This window comes from Saccopteryx bilineata, chromosome X (genome assembly GCF_036850765.1).
Source record: "Saccopteryx bilineata isolate mSacBil1 chromosome X, mSacBil1_pri_phased_curated, whole genome shotgun sequence".
Lineage (NCBI taxonomy): Eukaryota > Metazoa > Chordata > Mammalia > Chiroptera > Emballonuridae > Saccopteryx > Saccopteryx bilineata.
In genome coordinates this window covers 24,384,952-24,407,635 of record NC_089502.1, presented here as the reverse complement: position 1 = coordinate 24,407,635, position 22,684 = coordinate 24,384,952, and the positions used below count along the sequence as shown (strand labels likewise).

The 22,684-nt window shown below is 37.5% G+C and overlaps 1 protein-coding gene across 11 annotated transcripts in view; it reads right to left on the bottom strand.

The window, feature by feature from the left end:
• The window catches only part of THOC2 (THO complex subunit 2), a 155,520-nt gene that overhangs the window by 118,123 nt on the left and 14,713 nt on the right, over positions 1-22,684 (bottom strand). For all 11 annotated transcript variants that reach the window (XM_066248608.1, XM_066248603.1, XM_066248605.1 and 8 more), the window contains exons 2-4: positions 12,242-12,300; positions 4,798-4,889; positions 2,473-2,524 (exon numbers count right to left, since the gene is read on the bottom strand). In XM_066248608.1, coding sequence (XP_066104705.1) covers positions 2,473-2,524; positions 4,798-4,889; positions 12,242-12,300 — 203 coding nt within the window. The remainder of the gene's footprint in view (positions 1-2,472; positions 2,525-4,797; positions 4,890-12,241; positions 12,301-22,684) is intronic.

The window sequence follows — 22,684 nt, the reverse complement described above, 5'->3', positions numbered from 1 at the left end:
ATTTTAACCAGGAAAGTAACTCATTTGTTGTTTAACTGTTAAAATATTAGAAAGACAACATGATGTAATTTAAAAATCATGGGCTCTGGAACCAAAAAGATCTAGGTTTAAACCCTGCCTTATTGCCTGTGTGGCCTTTAAAAAATCACTTCTCTGAGCTTCAATTTCCTGATCTCTACAACTATCTTACACAAGTTGCTGTGAGGATTAAAATTAAATTAAATGTTCAACACAATGCCAAGAACACAGAAGGTGCTCCAAAAATAACATGTATATTATTTTTACTGTTTTCATCATCATCATCATTATTTGGAGATAGCTCATGTTCTTACTCCTACTCCCCTACCTTGATCTGGGGTCACCCTTGGACTTTTCTGCCAAGGGTGGGGGTAAGTGAGGGGGCAGGTGAGAAAAATTCTCTTTCCAAGTTTGCTGTCCTAAATCTTGCTTGTAAAAATTGTCTGGATAGGCTAAAAGAATTTCTCAAGAGCAACCGAACATCACCTTCAGGAATTCATGTTACTAGTACCAAGCAACGAGTTATAACAATAATTTACATTACTAAATACCTATGAAGGTAAATATACCCTAATAAAATAAGTCAATAAAGAAATTATTAGAACTTGACAAGAAGCTGATAACTGATGAATAACCAAAGAAAGACATAAAGTACACTCCTGACACTATCAAGAAATAACAGCTTCCAGAAAATATTAGCTACAAATTGTTTTGTCTTATAAATTTATAGTAAAAATAAATTTCTATTTGAAACTTGTTTCATACTATATGTATTTGCAACAAAATGTAATCGATGTAGTTCCACTTTAAAAATTAAGCACACAAGGGGTGTTGTTGGCGCTGGTATAAACCAGACAGTTTTAATACTGAAAGAAGGCACTGCTTACAATGATGCCAGGGAAAATAAGACTGGGACAGATGGTCACCTCATCAATTGTCTGAACTTTTAATTTCTCACTCACAGTCCATACATTTTTACCTGTTTCTGAAATTACTGCTGTTACGAAATCTTAAACATTCTGAAGGGTCAAGCACCAGGCATTTAGATTTAAGATCAGATTCCAGACTCTCAGTAAGCCATTTAAGTAATCTACCTAATTCTAGGAATTAGAATTAACGAGCTAAAATAATTTATTCCATTTTGACAAACTCTGAAGTCCTTTTTTTTTAAAGTTCTCCCCACTGTTCCCATAGTGGAGGACATTTTCAAGAAGGCAGCCTTAAGAGAGCAATGTGTTGCTGGACAGTATATGGTACACGTGACTAAACCACGATAGGAACTTGACATGAACTTGAAGATTCTGGCAGGCAGCTGTGGAGACCCACTAGTTTGCAGCCATAGGAGATAAGCCTTGTAGGCAAGTTCCCTTGCTTACTAAATCTGCCACACACTAATCTGGAGTGGTCGGCCTCTTCAATCTCTCCTGCCCTCTATGTACGGGTCCAGTTTGCCAAATGACATGCATACATACAGTCTTGTCTGAATTTGCCCCTTTTTGTCTTCAACGTGAATAGAATTATATGTTTGTAATCTTTTGTAAATTTCTTATTTTGCTCAACATTACTCCTTTAGATTTATTCATGTAAATACATGTAGTTTAAAGGCATTTATGTTCACTGTTTTCTCACACAGGTCACAACCCCTCATTATAAACTCTTGTTGCCCACTGAATTTCAGATTTCAGAGAGGTTAAGTCTTATTTTAAAGTGAATACTACAATGTCTGGTAATGTCTGCTGTTAGATCAAAGTTATAGATAGCCTAAGACTGATGGGAAAATGCTCAGTCATTTTAATTCATATCTAGAAACAGAAAAATAAATCAGTAACATAAATTAAAATTTTTTAAACTCATGCTTCCCATGGAGGGACAGTTCCTTTTGTAGAAGGAATACTACTTTTTTATATTGCATGAATTCTTATTTACTCTGGAAAAATAGAGAATTTGCTATTTCCAAAACTGGTTCTTTCATCATCAAAACAAAGCTAATTTTGATTACTTTGGCTCTTCTTGCTCTTTCTAAAATTAAGAAGAATCAAGTGCAATCGCAAAGTAAGTATCTCTAGAGTGTCCTAAGTTTGAGATTTTCACATGCAGTGATAAGATTAATTATACCAAAATCGGAATAATTCAGACTAAGTTAACTTCAGAAAATTTGGCTTATTTACTTGAAATGACTTAATTTAGCTTAATCTTATATAAAGATTCATTCTGAAAAACTCAAACTATTTAAACTATAAACTAAAGCTATCGTAAAACTACTTTAAAAATAGTGATTATACTTACATTGGATTTATAATACTATATTCTTTATAAAGTAAAAAAATGATATAGTATATAGATTTGAAGAAACATTTGTACATTTGTAAAATCCTTGGGTTGAAACAATTTAACAAAGTATATTAATTTACCAACCAGCACTTTTTACAGGTGAAATAAAGACTTAATACCTACCTAATACGCAGAATACATCAGCAAGAATGGAAGGCAAATCCTCACGAAATTCCTAATTTTAAAAATATAATTATTCATAGTGAATACTAGAATAATACATCAGCAAGTATTAGAGCTTCAGAATGACACTCCTCAGTAAAAATTAAAAACTAACAAAACCCCAACACTACTATGTTGACCAAAAAATATCTTCAAGTTTCATAACATAGAGAAAATTAAAAATGGGAGACAACTGTTAGAAAATGTGTTTAAATGTCTACCATGAAAATAACTTGATTAAAAGAAATCAAACAGAACCCTAAACAAGCACCTCAGGATACACTAAAGAACACGAATGAGGAACACTTTGCCAATGAAGTTTCACTTTAGAAACCACTGGAATTTCGAGTACTTCACACCTACCTAAAGCAAGATTATTAAAGTGGTACATTTTTCATCCAAAAATTTAAATGCTGTGCTTGTGCCTGAGCCAACACTGATATATGCAAAAATCATACTGGTATCAAAAGAACAGAAATTTAAAAAATACAAGAACAATTACAAGCTGTTGTTCCATAACTCAAAATTCTCCGAAGATGAAAATAATTACCAAAAATCTATCTTTGTTTTCCTTATGCACTGATGTCTGTAGCATTTGGAGAAACTGACCCAAAATTCTCCCCTCATTTCAGCATGAAATCTTCAGCATTTCCCACTCCCATGACCAATTATGGAACCGTTTTCCATTCGTAAGGATCACAGTTCAATTATTTCAATTAGTTTGCTGGCACTATAGCAACCCTAAAATTAACCTATTTTCAGAGACTAAAGGAGAGAAACTTAATTCTAAAGAACAAACTGGCATCTGTAAGAGATATGCAAGATATGCTTCTGTGGCTAAGACACAGAATAGTAATATATGGGACTATGGAAAAGCCATAACACAGGCAATCCAGCTGCAGAAGTATATATATCACTAAATACTTAAGAGAAAGTGGAAGGTAAAAACCAAATATACGTTAAGTTCTTTTGGACTACTCATTTCCAATAAAGTATTAGGATCAGATTCCATGACCACACTAAATCCTAAATTGGTGCCCAATTTACAGAATAAAATATACTTAATTGTTGACCAGATTTTAGTCTCAAGTTTCTTAAGGGCTATAAACATTCCTGACATCTACTTGAATGAAAGTACTCAAAGCTACCTGAAAACCAGAAATAATAGAGCAAAACAAGAGTTTTCGAAGATGGAATATTAACTGTTTAAGGAATAGACCGCTCCAACATAGCTAATGCTGCTGTTATCAGATAGAGACAGTATAGGTACAAAAGAGAAACTCATTTTAAAGCCTTACTGTTCAAATATATCTCAATAGGAGGCATGAGGAGGAATTACAACAGCTAAACATAGAAGTCCTTTAAGACCATCCTTGGAAAAGCACAAAAACCATACAAAGGAGATTACCTACCACACAGAAAGAGGCTACAGAAGCTTAAAGCAGCACAGGGGAAATTTATACTAATATCAAAAAGCTCCAGGTCCCATTTCAATAATGCTTATTATGAAGGTGTTCTCAACTGGGCAGATAATTACATTTATACAAGTTTAAAATCCAGTCTGATAGAATAATACACCATTTGTAAAAATTCAAACTTAACTACTGATTTACAATAAGCACCCTTAACATCCTTGTAATTTCAGAGCTCATCTTTTAAGTCAAATACCAAACCACCATGAAAACTATCTAGTCTGAATCTAACTTAAATTCTCTAATAAATAAGAGTGAAACAAAATCACAACTTAAAGGGAATCTAACTTAAATTCTCTAATAAATAAGAGTGAAACAAAATCACAACTTAAAGGTTAGGAAAAAATCTAGTTAACATTTTCTAAAACAACCAACACATGAAAATTGGCATCAAGTAAACATTACAGTTATGTATCCTCAATATAAAATTATATAATCCTCAATTTGGAAATATATTTAATTTCTAACCATAACCACAAACAAAAGAAAATGCCTTAATATGCTATACTGGGAGAAAAATATCCTAGCCAAATTATTTTTTACAGTAGCATATTAAATTAACTAAATCTTGATTTCATTACAGTGCAAGCATTTTTATATCCTCTTAGCTTATATAACATTTTCTGCTTTACTAACAACCAGACAAAAAAATTAAAATATCTTTATTTGTCTAGGAAAAATGACTTACCAATATTACCTTAAAACATTTCATTGTGAATAAAATTAAATTTACGTTACACATTTTAGAGATGTATCAAAAGCTAAAGAAGTAGGTAACAATTAAATTAAAAAATATATACATATACATACTTACACTAATTTCACTAAAAACATTAGATGCCTGTTCTTGTTTTAGATTTCCTTTAATGACATGGTGTGATAACTCATAGAGAGCTTGCTGGAAATCTGTTGAACATAAGAGAAAGAATGTAAGAAAACAATGTCTTTTTGTCTTTTTTTTTTTTTTGAGAGAGAAAGAGAGAGAGAGAGAGACAGGAATAGAAAGAGATGAAAAGCACCAACTCATAGTTGTGTCACTTTTAGTTCCCCGATTGCTTCTCATACATGTCTTGACCACTCCAGCTGAGCCAGTGACCCCTTGCTCAAGCCAACCACCTTGGGCTTCAAACCAGCAACCTTTGGACTCAAGCCAGAGACCTTGGGATCATACTGATGATCCTGCACTCAAACAAGGAACCTGGCGCTCAAGCCAGAGAGCCTGCACTCAAGCCAGTGACCTTGGGGTTTTGAACCTGCGTCCTCAGCATCTCAAAAGTTGACACTTTATCCCAGGGGTCCCCAAACTATGGCCCACGGGCTGCATGCGTCCCCTGAGGTCATTTATCCAGCCCCCGCCGCACTTCCGGAGGGGCACCTCTTTCACCCGCATTCTGTGCTCCTGGAGTATTGTATGTGGCGGTTCTGCAAAGCGCAGCATGGCTCACGTACAGTACCATTTTCGGTGACGCAGGACGCACATGTCAGGGCTCCGGAAACGCATCATATGACGCACATCCGGTCTGTGGCTGCAGTGCCCCACATCACTGGAAGCAGTGTGAAACAACAGCAGAAGTAGGAAGAAAGGCAAAGCACTATAACCATTACTACACAGTACAATGGCCCCCATACTCCCCCAAATGTACAACATAATGGTCCCATAACCTCCCTCTGCCCAAAAGTCTCCCCCCACATTACTACACACCATGTTTCCACTATTATAAGACCCTGTCTTATATTAATTTTACCCCCAAAAGATGGGGACTGTCTTATTTTTAGTTACCACTGAAATACTGGTCAGTTTGTTGATTTAAATTTACTTGTTCTTTATTTTAAATATTGTATTTATTCCCATTTTGCTTTTTTACTTTAAAATAAGGTATGTGCAGTGTGCATAGGGATTTGTTTATAGTTTTTTTTATAGTCCGGCCCTCCAACAGTCTGAGGTACAGTGAACTGGCCCCCTGTGTAAAAGTTTGGGGATCCCTGCTTTATCCACTGCACCACCACCAGGCAGGCTGGACACCATCTCGTTTTATTCTTTTTTTCAAGACTTTATTTATTGATTCCAGAGAAAGGAGAGAGAGAAGGGCGGGAGTAGGAAGCATCAACTCATCATAGTTGCTTCTTGCGCATGTACCTTGACCTGGCAAGCCAGAGACCTCAGCATCAGCGTTCTAGGTTGACGCCCCATCCACTGTGCTACCACAGGTCAGCATGGACACAGTCTCTTGAATATGAAAGGCAGAGCCTCTGAGGAAGACCTACCATATATTTCCTACTTCTGAGATTTATTATCAACATCAATGAAAAGAAAAAGTATACTTTTATTGCTTTACTTGAAAAAATAGGAAAAAGCTAACCCTGGCTCCACTACTATAACATAATTACTGCCTGAGCATTTCCTTACACTCTTTTTCTATATATCCACATATTTTACATATTTGCATTCACAGTGCTTACCATTTGATATTCTGATATCCCCACATTTTTAAAAACATTTGCTCACGTGAGGAAAGTCTCCAAAATTATTTTCTATGATTGCACAGAACTCATTGTGCAAAAGTAGGTGGGTATATACTAAATTAACCATTCCTCTCAAGAGTAGATTTCACAGATTTTTTTCCACATATATTCAAATTATAGTCAATTCAATCTCAGGACAATACTGACAACAGGTAAGGAATAGCAGTAAATATAGCCTGACCAGGTGGTGGCGCAGTGGATAGAGCGTTGGACTGGGATGCAGAGGACCCAGGTTCAAGACCCTGAGGTCGCCAGCTTGAGTACGGGCTCATCTGGTTTGAGCAAAGCTCACCATCTTGGACCCAAGGCCCCTGGCTCAAGCAAGGGGTTACTCAGTCTGCTGGAACTCCCTGGTCAAGGCACATATGAGAAAGCAATCAATGAACAACTAAGGTGTCTCTCTCCATTCCTGTCTGTCTGTCCCTATCTCTCTCTCTCTGTAAAAAAAAAAAAAAAAAAAAAAAAAAAAAGGGAAACAGCAGTTAAATATAAAATCAAGTTTTGTCCATATCCTACTATCAGAGAAATTTCTCCCTAAATCTAAATCTTTTTTCTTCTATTTCCACCAGAGTTAAAACTAAAATAGTTGCATATGTACATATATACATAAAACAGCTGTTCTATGAGAACAGTTAACCACAAGCAGTCTCATTCACTTAAATAGCATAGCCCCCTTTCCTAGAGAAGAAATCCTTATGGGGGGATTAATGGTCAGGTGAATACCATCTCTTTCCAGCATATTTTTCTTTAGTCCTATACACTAAAAACTTTATCTCCTTCCTCTCATTAAAAGTAGGAAAACAGGACCTGGCCGGTTGGCTCCATGGTAGAGCGTCGGCCTGGCGTGCAGAAGTCCCAGGTTCGATTCCCAGCCAGGGCACACAGGAGAAGCGCCCATCTGCTTCTCCACCCCTCCCCCTCTCCTTCCTCTCTGTCTCTCTCTCCCTCTCCCGCAGCCAAGGCTCCATTGGAGCAAAGATGACCGGGCGCTGGGGATGGCTCCTTGGCCTCTGCCCCAGGCGCTAGAGTGGCTCTGGTCGCGACAGAGCGACGCCCCAGAGGGGCAGAGCACCCCCCCCAGTGGGCACCTCCTTTGGTTTGACTACTAGTTACAAAAAAGAAACATAACAGAAATCAAAACTTTTATCAATCATCCTTTAAACAATAAAAATAGTATTTTACAATGAAATAAATCTGTCCATTAAGTTATTAGCTGAAGAAATATAGCCAATTATTCCAATTCTTTGTGAACTTATTTAAATATACTTATCTTTTATTAAGTATATTTATATTTATTATATATAGTCTACCTTTTTCACAAATATGGCTTCATTATGCTTATAATAAACTATATAAAAGCTAAAATGCAAAGCAAACATTCTATGTGTTAATATGGCAGGAATATGGGGTAAATTTCATGCTTTCACTTTCTATTAATACAATGCGTTTAGCCCTGGCCAGGTAGCTTCTTTCGTTACAGCATTGTCCTGATATGCCAAAGTTGCAGGTTTAATCCTTGGTCAGGGCACATACAAGAATCAATCAGTGAATATATAAATAAGTGGAACAAATCGATATTTGTCTCTCTCTCTCTCCCTTCCTTTCTCTCTAAAAAAAATCAATTGTTTTAATTTTTTTAGAAAGTATATAAAATGCTTTTATAACAAATAAAACTTATTTAAAGTTATCTAGGTAACTAAATTTGTTTTAAAAAGCAATCACTCTTAGAAGCACAAAAGAGCTGAGAATAACATAAATTCCCCTAAGAATATGGGTTAATGGGGCTGAAGGAGTTCTAACCTTAACCACAGAAGATTAAAATGGAGAATAGCCCAGCTCATTTTGCTGATAATGAGTGACATAATGACAATCACAATGTAATCCAAAAATGGCAAAAATATTCAACTCATAAATTATTTAAATGCCCATTTAAATATTAAATGGAACTCCTATTCCATTTTATCTATGGAAATAGTAAGTGGTATCTTAAGACTACCAGCTAGACCCAAAAAATCTATAAAATCTATACTAAAGTTGAAAAACTTTGCATTTACAATGGGGAGGTAACCTTACAGCCCTTAAAATTCTACACAAAAGATAACAATTTTATCTTAACGTTAACATTTCAGAAAAAGCAGTTTTAAGAATAGCCACAAGTTGGACATCTAGAGATTCTGAGATGTCTTAGCTGTACATTGTGGGATTTGAACACTGAAGACACTAGTTCTTGGTTATGTTGAGTATCACTAGGAATACTCCTGTTTATCAGTCATCATTACAATGTAATTTTATTGAGGGCAGGGACTTATAAAACAAGAACAAAGTAAAATAGTGTGTGTGTGCAAGGGAAAGCGCCTGCTTGAACTGAAATCAATTCAAGGGAGGGACAAAAGGGAAAGGGCAGAGGGAACCCAAACTTGATCCCCGTGGAATAAAGGGAATTCTGAAGAATCAGCATCCAGTTCCTGCCTGGAATAGCACCTGAGGCACTCCAACCAAAGCTGGATTGCTGGCAGATGGAAGCAAATAGTGTGTGTGATGAGGAAGTGCTGCAGGCAAACAAGAGAGTACCAGCAAATTCAGCCATTGCAGCCCTGCTCCAAACAGTTTTGGTTTCAAACGTGAATCAGAACATGTAAAGCCAATAGCCACAGCCAGGGCCACCATCACAGCAGCCCGGCTCTTGCAGGTTCGTATTGGATTCGGACAGTCGGTAAAGAAACAGCAGAGCCAAAAACTGATGGGCCATAGTCTTTAATTCTAGCTTGCACCCGGCGGGCAAGTAAAAATACACACTGGGCTCCAAAACCCACTCACATTCAGTGCTCACAAAGCTACTGACTTATCTGAGTTTCCTAGAATCAAAGGTTTCTAGCTCACCAGACTTATTCACCTCTGTTCCCCATCTCCTTCCTTATCCCAGATACAAACTCTACACAAACTGGCATCTCACTCAGCACTCCGCCATCTTGGCTGCTTCTCCTGGCCTCCTCCACGTGGCTTTTCTCTGCTCTCCTCTGCTAATCTCAGGAACCAAGAGCGCCAGCTCCCGCTCCGACCCCATTTTATAGTGTAGAAATCCAAACCCTTAATCCAATATACATAATAGGGAAGTCTCTAATACAAAGTCACTTCTCTGAGGCATGATTGGATTGTACCACCCCACATCAAAAAAGGGTGGGAAAGGCTTAATCCCAAAACCAAGCCCCAGGCTACAAGGATTCTCAACACACATTAATATCACCTGGGCGAAGGCCTCCTCGTGGGCAGCGTAATCTTTAACAAAGTGAGCATAATACATTTTTTCTGCCCAACAGAACAACATTGCAAATTAACCCTTTGAGCAGTATGAACGTTCATATACATCCTCATGCCTCCTGACCATCCAGAGTACAAAATAATTATTTTTAAAATGTGTAAGGGAACATTTAAAAAAGGCAAATGTATGTTCTTCTTGTTTCCATAAATTGGTTATCAAACAAACATGATTTTAAGTTAATAAAACTGTAACTGGAACTACTTTCATTTTTGGAAAACAAACTCACCCCTGGGGGTCAGCGAGCATGAAAAAACTCCCTATTCAAAGGGTTAACAGTAGCTGATAGTTATCCACACAGCCCCATTTAAAAATAAGAGTAATCATCCTCTGTTATGCTGCTTAGAGTTTGAGAACTCTTTCTCTTACCCACTGAGAGTTCCAATCACAAACAAGATCAAAGTTAACTGAGAAATTAAAATTTTGGGTCCTGGCCGGTTGGCTCAGCGGTAGAGCGTCGGCCTGGCGTGCGGGGGACCCGGGTTCAATCCCCAGCCAGGGCACATAGGAGAAGCGCCCATTTGCTTCTCCACCCCCCCTCCTTCCTCTCTGTCTCTCTCTTCCCCTCCCGCAGCCAAGGCTCCACTGGAGCAAAGATGGCCCGGGCGCTGGGGATGGCTCCTTGGCGCTAGAGTGGCTCTGGTCCCGGCAGAGCATCGCCCCCTGGTGGGCAGAGCATCGCCCCTGGTGGGCGTGCCGGGTGGATCCCGGTCTGGCGCATGCGGGAGTCTGTCTGACTGTCTCTGCCCGTTTCCAGCTTCAGAAAAATACAAAAAAAAATTAAAATTTTGTTTTAAACATGGAGAAAAAAAAAATAAGTATCCAAGTGCTAGGAGTCTTGCCCTGGCCGGATAGCTCAGTTGGTTAGAGAATTGTCCCCATAAGCCAAGGTTAAGGGTTCAATCCCCAGTCAGGGCACATACAAGAATCAATCAATAGATATGTGGATAAGTCGAACAACAAATCAATGTTTCTCTCTCCCTAAAATCAATAAAAAATTTTACAAAAAGGAAGGAAGGAAGGGAAGGAGGGAGGGAGGGAGGGAAGTCTTTTTTTTTTCTTTTTACTTTCTTATACTTCTGGTGGCCATCTGACTTATTCAAAAAGGAAGACATTATAGCCTGGCAGGGTGGTTCAGTGAATAGTGTCGACCAGTTGCACCAGAAGTCAGAGGTTCAACCCTGGCCAGGGCACATACGAAACATAATCAATGACTATACTATAAAATGGAACAACTAAGTGAACCGAGTTGATGCTTTTCTCTTTCTCTCTCATCAATGTAATTTTTTAATTTTTTTTAAAAAAGGCATTATATATCAACTTCAGAAATCCTTATGAAAAAATATTTTAAAGAAATCTTTCTTAGTGGTCAAGCAATTTTATAAGCAGAATGAGTTCAAAAATAACTTTGGGGACTCAGGCTAGGAATGTTGTCTTAAAATAGATCTTACTCAAATGACAGAAAAAAATGGCTCATTCATTTGTTAAAAAAATGCTTTCCACTCAAAAAGCCAAATTTTCTTTAAAAAGTATATAAGCTCATATTAAGAAATATATAATTTTTTTATAAAACAAAAGCAAACTTAATCTACAGAAAATCATTCTGTTCTTAATCTTCTATTCACGAAGGCATAATTTAAATAACTACAATGGATTTTATCTAATAGCTTTGGGGCTAAAATAGAATATTAGTTATGTATTATTTCTCCTAGATTGAAAAAAAACTGTTAAGGGTTTTACCCAATGAAAGCTAGGTAGGAAAATACTTTAAACTTACTAGATATAATTTTTTGCCTCTCCTTTTCTAAATCCATATGCCTAATTTTAAACTGATGATGTTAAATAGTGACACCCTTCAAAATTAAAATGACTAGAAATTTATATCCTGTCTAACAGCATTTCATTTATCATTCTACTTAATAAATTCTATTTGTGATATGCAATTACAACTCCTTTGCTTTTAATGTTTTCCATGACAATTGCCTTTAACAAGATCCCTAGATACCACCTAAACAGAACCAGCTTTGGTAAAAACACTGAACCTCTGTTTCTGGAAATTTCCTAGTGTAAATAAGATTACAATCATCTTTCTCTTCTATTTAGGACTGATAACTAGCCTATGTAATTTTTAATGCAGGTAGCAACTGCTGAAATTTGTCTAAATAATCCATGTCACAATTATAAAAGCCAAGCATTATCATGATTATTATGCAGGTCAAATAACATTCTATACAAAGATGTAAAGTCCTACTATACTAAAGTTTTAATTTTAATTGTAATGTATTATTTTAAAAACTTTATATAACGTGAGTTATCTTATACCTTTCGTTTCCATTTATAACAATTTGATGAAAACCAGGATACTTACTAATATTGACCAAGCCAAAAATAATAGCTATGATACTTTTAAAACCCTTACCTCTGTAACTTGAACTATCTTGGCTTTTATTTTCACTGAGGATCCGACATAAATGCAAACTAGAATAAAACAGAAATAATCTGCATTAATTTCAAATCTTAACAAAGATGATCCTTAAAGAGCAAATTATATCAACTAAAAATATTTGGAAATGTATCAGATGTTTAAATCCATTTTTACAATGAGTTTATAATGAGAATAAAACAAACATAAAACCCTAACTGGTGAGAACTGGAGGATGCCAGTGAATCAATTCATTATTTTGAAAACTGATAAAATTAAAAACAAGCATTTATTCTGCCTTCATACAGGAACCAACAATTGATAAGAAATGTCTCTGTATTTAAGTATTTCAGCTAATATATAATGAAGGAATGATAGAATTACAACATTACCATTTTAAGATGCCTAATAAATTAAAAGACCTAGGCATCTATCAATGGCTGTTCACATCACAAGAGACAACCAGACATTATATGCCTTCTGATCCTGATAAAAGAATATACCACTCACCTATGAAGTTGTCTTAAAAAAATTAAAGGCTTGACCTAAATTCAGACTCAGGGAAACTCTATTGGACAATGACCCGATATCTTCAACAAATATATTGCTAGGTAAAATAAAAGATGATGGGGTGGAGGACCCTCCAAGTAAAAAGGGCTTAAAGAGATATATCAATCACAATATATGGATCTTTGAGTCCTGTTTCACCAAGTATTTTAAAAATTAACATTTATGAGTCAACTGAAACATTTTATAAAGACAATCTTTAAGAAATAGATGCTGAAATATTTACAGATGAAATTATATTTCAACAGAACAGGGAAATGGTTAGGATTATAGATAAAACAAGATTGGTCTGCAGTTGACAAATATTAAAGCTGGTTGATAATATATCATTGGGTTATTATATTATTCTACTTTCTCATCTATTTGAGATTGTTTCTAATAATAAAACCTTTAAAAACAAATAAGTGAAAAAATATTTGCATTTTGAATACTTCATTAAATTAACTTAAACACAGCAAAGAAGAATAGCTATATAGACTATAGTGAAAAGAGGTAAGGTCAACTGGAATTCTATAAAGAGAATAGAACAAAAGCAGTATTTGAAGAAATAATAGCCAAGAATTCAGTTTTTGAAAACTGAAGTGAAATCTACATCTGGGCACATTACAATAAAGCTACAGAAAACCAAAGAAAAAAAAACATTTAAGCAACTAAGGAAAAAAGACAATATTATCTTCATGATTTAACAAGAACACTGAATGCCAGAAAGAGCTGAAAGATTCTAAAGGTTTTAAAACAAAGTATCGGCCCTGGCCGGTTGGCTCGGCGGTAGAGCGTCGGCCTGGCGTGCGGGGGACCCAGGTTCGATTCCCGGCCAGGGCACACAGGAGAAGCGCACATTTGCTTCTCCACCCCCCCTCCTTCCTCTCTGTCTCTCTCTTCCCCTCCCGCAGCCAAGGCTCCATTGGAGCAAAGATGGCCCGGGTGCTGGGGATGGCTCCTTGGCCTCTGCCCCAGGCGCTAGAGTGGCTCTGGTCGCAGCAGAGCGACGCCCCGGAGGGGCAGAGCATCGCCCCCTGGTGGGCAGAGCATCGCCCCTGGTGGGCGTGCCGGGTGGATCCTGGTCGGGCGCATGCGGGAGTCTGTCTGACTGTCTCTCCCCATCTCCAGCTTCAGAAAAATACAAAAAAAAAAAAAAAAAGTATCTGCACATCTCAAATTCTATATCCAAAAAAAGGAAAATAAGGACTGAACTTCAAACAATAACTGATTTCATACACTAAAACAAAAGTTTAAGGACATTCATTAGGAAGTATAAAAATGATCCTAGATAGAACCTTACAGCAACAGCAACAGCAACAGCAAGGAATGTCAAAGAATGCACTCTCTCCCTCTCTCTCTCTCACCCGAGCTCCGAGAACCCTTTATTTTGCCTCTGTAACTTGCTTCCTGAGCCCGCAAAGACCAACTGTCTCACTTTTTCTACCTCTGTGATTTTCTAAATAAACTTTCACTTGTATTTGAAAAAATTTAAAAACTAAAAACTAAAAAAAGAAGAAGAAATGACAAGGAAAAATGTGGTATGGGTAATTCTAAAAGAATATTAACAACAATAATAAGTGTCTTGTGCTGGATAAAGAAGATGTGGCACATATACACTATGGAATACTACTCAGCCATAAGAAATGATGACATCAGATCATTTACAGCAAAATGGTGGGATCTTGATAACATTATACAGAGTGAAATAAGTAAATCAGAAAAAAACAAGAACTACATGATTCCATACATTGGTGGAACATAAAAACGAGACTAAGAGACATGGACAAGAGTGTGGTGGTTACCAGGGGTGGGGGGAGGGAGGACACAGGAGGGAGGGAGGGGGGAGGGAGAGAGTTAGGGGGAGGGGGAGGGGCACAGAGAAAACTAGATAGAGGGTGACGGAGGACAATCTGTCTCTGGGCGAGGGGTATGCAACATAATTTAATGACAAGATAACCTGGACATGTTTTCTTTGAATATATGTACCCTGATTTATTAATGTCATCCCATTAACATTAATAAAAATTTATTTAAAAAAATAAATAAGTGTCTTGTGGTATTTAAACATGTGAAGTATTAAATATATAGACAGATATATAAATGGAAAAGTATTAAATACATCAAGACTAATGTGGGTTTATCTCCAATACACAAAGTTGGTTCAAATTAATTCACTACATCACGTTTTAAATCACATTATAGGTCAGTAGATGCATAAAAGACATTTGACAATATTCAATATCCATTACTATTTTTTTAAAAAGACTTAGAAAAATAGGAAGAGAACTATTATAATTTGATAAAGTAGTAGTTCAAGGTTCACAAACACTTGATCCCCAAGATACTTTCTGCAGTTCTGCGAGGTCAAAACTGTATCTGTAGTAATACTAAAATTTCATTCCACCACCACCCCCTCCTTTTTTTTTTTTTCCTGCGCTGACATTTGCAATAGTTCAAAAGCAAAAAGGAAGCCCGCTGGCACCTTAGCACGTAGCAAGGCCGCACCTAACCTACGCACTGAATCCTTCATGATTAAGAAATCAAAGGAAAGAACAGAGCCAGTCTCTCGGAAGATGTCACCAAACTGCTTCATTATATTTCTCTTCACAAACAAAAGCCAGTTTCACTTAAGAACGTGCTCAATGGGAGTGACATCAGCAAGAAGGCAGAATAGGAAGCCCCAGGCCTTCCTTCCTCCCATAGAAACACCAATTCAACAACACACATACCAATTCCCTTTATGAGAAACTCAGAAGCTTCGCACCCCAGCAAACACTAACGCAGCTTCATCAAAGCGGGTAGAAAAATTCACTCTTTCACCATAGTCCCTCCTCTGGGCACAGCAACACACAATTGTAAGGAAATTCCTAGCTCCCAAATTCTCCCTGGGGAGGAAAAAAGAAGACTGGGCAGTACACCTAACATTCTGACTGGAGAGGGGAGGCTGTCTGAGGGACTAGTTTCTTTCTGGAATATCTTGGAACACAGACAGGTACTGGCATACTCTAGGTGCCGAGGGAGCCTACTGAGAACAAAACAGTGGGTGGCGAACTGTGAATCCAGAGAACCCACAACACAGAAAATAGAGACCAATACAGCTCAGCAACCTCTCCCTCAGGGGATAAAAAGAGGATTGGAGAGTGTGCCCAACAGTTCAGCTTTGGAGAGAACTGCCTGAGGGACTTGTTTCTTCTAGCCTGACTTAGGGTACTGATGGTACCTGGCGTACTCTAGGTACCTGGGGGGCACTAAGAACAATAAGAGCGGGGTGGTGTACTGCTGCTTCAGAAGACCCAAGGTACAACAGATGGACACCAGAGGATGGAAGGAAGTACAAGCTTCTGAAAGAAACTGGAAAATCCCTCTAATCTGGAATTAACACCCTTAAATACAGAGAAGACATATGTAGAGAAAAGATGTGCAAGTTCCCCAGAACCAATAACTAGGCTAATTGGTAAAGGTCTCTCCCCCCCCCTTCTAAGCCAGTCCATAAAGACTGGAGGGGAGTCTGTTTTTCTTTTTCTTTTTTTTTTTCTTTTTTTTGTATTTTTCTGAAGTTGGAAATGGGGAGGCAGTCAGACAGACTCCCGCATATGCCGACTGGAATCCATCCAGCACACCCACCAGGGGGCAATGCTCTGCCCATCTGGGGTGTCGCTCTGTTGCAACCAGAGCCATTCCAGCGCCTGAGGCAGAGGCCACAGAGCCATCCTCAGTGCCTGGGCCATCTTTTCTCCAATGAAGCCTTGGCTGCGGGAGGGGAAGAGAGAGACAGAGAGGAAGGAGAAGCAGATGGGCGCTTCTCCTGTGTGCCTGGCCGGGAATCGAACCCGGGACTCCTGCACGCCAGGCTGACGCTCTACCACTGAGCCAACGGGCCAGGGCCAGGAGTGTGTTTTTCAAATGCAATGACACTAATACAAAATTACAAGGAACATAAATAGGGAAAATGACCCCCAAAAAAGAACAAAATACCCCTCCAAAAACTGATCCTAAAGAACTAGAGGTACATAAATTATCTGATAAAAAAAATTAACAATCATAAAGATGTTCATCAAGCTCAGGAAAGTGATGCATGAACAAAATGAGAAATTCAACAAAAGAGAATTTTTTTTTATTTTTTTGGAGTTAAATAATGCAGTAACTGCCTGACCAGGTGGTGGCACAGTGGATAGAGTATTGGCCTGGGACATTGAGGAGCCAGGTTCAAAACCCCAAGGGCTTATCTGACTTGATCTCAGGCTGACCAGCTTAAGGGTGGAGTAGCCGACTTGAGCATTGGATCGTAGATATTACCCCATGGTCGCTGGAGTGAGCAAGGGGTCACTGGCTCAGCTGGAGCCCCATCCCCGGGGTCAAGGCATATATGAGAAAGCAATCAATGAACAACTAAGGTGCCACAAAGATGAGTTGATGCTTTTCATCTCAGCTCTCTCCCTTCCTGTCTGCCCGCCTTCCCCTCTCTCTCACACATGCACTAAAAATGAAAAAAAAAGAGGATGTAATAACTGTACTGAAAATTTCACTAGAGAGGTTCAACAGCAACACAGTCACTTGCAAAAGAATGAAACTGGATAGCTATCTTACAACATAACACAAATCTGAACTCAAAGTGAATTAAGTATATAAACATAAGGCCTGAAACCGTAAAACCCTTAGAAAATAAAACAGGGAAAGTTTCATTCAAGACACTGGTCTTGTCTGGCCTGTGGTGGCACTGTGGGCAGAGTCTCAACCTGGACCATTGAGGTTGCTGGTTCAAAACCCTGGGCTTGCCCAGTCAGGCACATACAACAAGCAAGGAGTGAACAACTAAAGTGAAGCAACTATGAGTTGATATTTCTCATTCTCCCCACTCTTCTCTCTGTAAAATCAATAAATATTTTTTAAATGTTCTTTGTTGACTTCTCTTTTTATTTTCATCTTATTTTCTGTGTACTTTTTATTATTATTATTGATATCAGAGAGAGGAAGGGGGAGAGAGACACATCAATCTGTTTCTGTATGTGCCCCAAACATGGATCAAACCGGCCATGTCTGCATTTCAGGACAATGATCCAAAAAACCAAGCTATCCAGCCAAGACAATAAATTAAATATTAAAAAAAGAAAAAAAGACACTGGTCTTGGCAAAGATTTCTTGAATATGACACCAAAAGCAAACACAACAAAAGCAAAACAGGTAAGTAGAACATCAAAATAAAAATTACACAGCAAAGGAAATGAACAGAATGAAAAGGCAACCTACAGAATGGAAGAAAATATTTACAAACCATATATCTGATAAGGGGTTAATATCCAAAATATATAAGGAATATCTATAACTCAATTGCAAAAAAAAAAAAAAGATTTAAAAACGGGTAAAGGACTTGAATAGACGTTTCTCCAAAGAAGACTTACAAATGGCCAATAAATATATGAAAAGATGCTCGACATCACTTATTATCAGAGAAAGGCAAATCAAGACCACAATGAGATATCACTTCACATTTGTAAGGATGACATTATCAAACAAATAAGATACCTGATAAGGACTGCTATCTGAAATATAAAAAGAAGTCTTAGCAGTCAACAATAAAAAAATAAACCTAATTTAAAAATGAGCAAAATACCTTAATAAACACTTGATCAAAGAAGATGTACAGATGGCAAATAAGTATGAAAAGATGCTACACACCATATATCAGGGATATTAAAACAATGAGATACCACCACATGTCTACTGGAATAACCAATAAGAAATGCTGGTGAGTGCCTGACCTGTGGTGGCGCAGTGGATAAAGCGTCAACCTGGAAATGCTGAGGTTGCCAGTTCGAAACCCTGGGCCTGCCTGGTCAAGGCACATATGGGAGTTGATGCTTCCTTCTCCTCCCCCCTTCTCTCTCTCTCTCTCTCCTCTCTAAAATGAACAAATAAAAATAAATAAATAAAAAAACTTACTTTAAGAAATGCTGGTGAGAATGGGACACAATAAATAGGAGGTCTCGCTCACTGGAACACAATTTGGTAGTTTCTTACAAAACGAAACACATTCTTCTTACCTTACAATCTAGCAGTACTACTCCATGGTATTTACTCAAAAGGAGATAAAAAATATATCCACACAAAAACCTCCACGTGGATATTTAGTTCAGCTTTATTAATAATTGCCCAAACTTGGAAGACACCAATGTCCTTCAGTTAGTGAATGGATAAATAAACTGTGGTACATTCACACAATAGATTACAGGGGTCCCCAAACTACGGCCCCAAGGCCATTTATCCAGCCCCCACCGCACTTCCGGAAGGGGCACCTCTTTCACTGGTCAGAAAGTGTGGCATCGCTCATACAGTACTACTTCCGGTGACGCGGAATGCATGCTTCAGGGCTCCGGACGCGTGTCATATGACACACATCCGGTCTGCGGCTGTGGCGCCCCACACTGAAATACTGATCAGTTTGTTGATTTAAATTTACTTGTTTATTTTAAATACTGTATTTTTTCCCATTTTGTTTTTTTATTTTAAAGTAAGATATGTGCAGTGTGCATAGGGATTTGTTCATAGTTTTTTTTTATAGTCTGGCCTTCCAACAGTCTGAGGGACAGTAAACTGGCCCCCTGCGTAAAAAGTTTGGGGATCCCTGAAATAGAATATTATTCAGCACTGAACAGAGATGAGCTATCAAGACATAAAAAGACATGGAGGAAACTTAAGTGCATATCATTAAGTGAAAAAAGCCAATCTGAAAAAGGCTATATAGTGTATGTTTCCAGCAATACGACATTTTGGAAAAAGCAAACCTGGAGACAGTAAACAGATCAGTGGTTGCTAGGAGTTGGGGGTTAAAGGAGGGATAAATAGGCAAAGCAGAGAGGATTTTTTTATCTTTTTTTTTTTTTTTTACAGGGACAGAGTCAGATAGAAGGATAGATAGGGACAGACAGACAGGAACGGAGAGAGATGAGAAGCATCAATTATCAGCTTTTCGTTGAGGCACCTTAGTTGTTCATTGATTGCTTTCTCATACGTGCCTTGACCATGGGCCTTCAGCAGACTGAGTAACCCCTTGCTTGAGCCAGCGACCTTGGGTCCAAGCTGGTGAGCATTTTTGCTCAAGCAAGATGAGCCCACGCTCAAGCTGGCAACCTCGGGGTTTCAAACCTGGGTCTTCGGCATCACAATCCGATGCTCTATCCACTGCGCCACCACCTGGTCAGGCAGAGAGGATTTTTAGGGCAGTGAAAATACTGCATTAGTATGATGGGTGCACATAATTACACTTTTCCAAAGCCAGAGAATGTACACCACTAAGAGTGAAGCTAAAAATAAACTATAACCTTCGGGTGGCTATGATGTATTAGTGTAGGTTTGTCAACTGTAACAAACTACCGCTCTAGTAAGTAATGTTGATAATTGGGGAGGCTATCCATGTGTGAGGGCCAGGGGTAAATGGGAAATCTCTGTACCTTTCTCTCAATTTTTCTGTGATCATAAAACTACTGTAAGAAACTTAATTCTTTAAACAAAACTAACAAGTGTTGGGAAGAATGTGAAGAAAATGAAACCCTTGTGCACTGTTGGTGGGAATGTATATAAAATGGTACAGCTGCTATGAAAAATAGTATGAAAATTCCTCAAAAAATTAAAAATGAACTACCATGTGATCCAGCAATCCCTCTGGGTATTTACTCATAAAAGTTGAGACTGGGGTCTCAAAGAAGTATTTGTACTTTCCTGATCATTGCAGCATTATTTACAGTAGACAAAGGGAAGAAACCCAAATGACCAATCACAAAAGAATGCAGAAGATGTATATATATGTACAGTGGAATATTATTCAGTCATAAGACAAACCATGTCTTATTACTACAACATGGATGAACTCTGAGGACAATATGCTAAGTGAGTAAGTCAGTCACAGAAGTATAAGTACTGCATGATTCCACTCATATGAGGTATCTAAAGTAGAATTCTGGTGGTTTCCAGAACTAGAGGGAAAGAGAAATGGGATGTTGCTATTAAATGGGTATAATACTTCAGTCATCCAAAGTGAAAAAGATTTAGAGATCTGTTGTGCAACACTGTGCTTATCGTTAATAAGCTTAATAAACTTCAATTAAATTTTTGTTACGGTTGATCTCATGTTATGTGTTTAGCTACAATAAATAAAATGCCCACCCCAACCCGACAGCTCAGTTGATTAGAGCAGTGGTTTTCAACCGTTTTACACTGGGGACCAGTGAAAATAGTATAATTACTTCGGGGACCGCTAAGGTAGAAATCACTTTGAGCATAAGCAAATTTAACTAAGACCATAGGGTCTATAATCTTCCTACAACTTCTGAGTGCTTAACTCTTTCGAGGACCAGCATGAAATTTCTGGCAGACCAGTCTGGCATAAAGGTTGTGGGTTCAAGTCTCAGTGAGGGCACATACAGGAACAATGTTTCTATCTCTCTCTCTCTTTCTCTCCTCAAATAAATAAAGTTTTAAAAGCATTAGGGGAAAAAATGTCCTGGGGGAGGAGGAGGTGAAGGAGGGAACATGGAATGAATGATGATGGAAGGAGACTTGGTTTGGATGGTAAACACACAAGACAGTGTACAGACGATGTACAGGAGAACTGGGTACCTGAAACCTGTGTAACTTTGTTAATTAGTGTCACCCTAATAAAGGCAATTAAAACTTTTTAATAAATTATGTCCTTGATGAAGTACTAAAAGTTATTAATTTTATTAAATCCTAGCCCTGAGAACATATCTTTAACATATTTCTTCATATTCTATGTGAAAATGGAAAAGTACAGATAAAACATTTCATTTCTATCACACATAAAAATACTATCGTTGTATGAAGGATAATCACTTATGCAATTGTTTGAACTGTGAGCTGAACTAGCTGCTTTTTCATAGAACATCATTTTTACCTGAAAGAACAATTGACAATCTATGGTTATTCAGACTTGGGTCTTTGACAGGCATTTTCTCAAAAATGAACTAAGTGAGCCAGTCACTTCCAGAAAAAAAAAAAACTGAGAGTATTTGTTGCAACTGTAAAGTTTCAAACAGAAATTAGAATTTTGGAAAACTTGGATCGACTACCATGTACCTAACTAGTTCCCAATTCATAAAAAGTTTCCTGATAAATGCAATAATAATACTAAAAAATGAGATTGTAGATATCATATAATGCATCGTGTCAATATTTTGAAGAGCTGCATCACTTAGTGAACCAATGTTCCAAATGATCAATGCATGACATTGCAAAATGACACATAGGTAAAAGATTCCCAGTATAAAAGAGAGACAAATAGATTTTAATTTGACAAATTACAAAAGATCACTGATGTGGTTTTGGATTTGGCAATGAAATAAATCCTTAAGAAACTACAATTAACGACTTTGACATGATATCAAAGAATATCTATAATTATGTGAAAAAGCTATTAAAATTCTCTTTTTGCCAACTGCTTATCTGTAATATGCTGGATTTTCTTCATTATACATCAACAACAACAATATACTGCAACTCCTACTTCACAACATATATAAAAATCAGTTCTGGTTAAGTAAGACTTTGAAATGAAAAGCAAAATAATACTTTTCCAGAAAAATCAAAGGAGGGTAAATTCATTAATCTTGAAATGGGGAAAAACTGCTTAAATACAAAGTACTAATCATAAAAGCAAAATACTGATACATTTAACTAAATTAAAGTGCATGCTTCTGTTCATCAAAAGTCACCATAATAAGAGTGAAAATGCAAGCCAAAGAATAGCAAGATATTTTCCACCCATACAGTGTAACCCAAAAAAGGTGCAAATACAAACTATATAAAGAACTTCTACAAATCAATGAAAGAAATACATGTAATTCAACAGAAAAAAAGGGGGAAAGATACAGAAGTCTT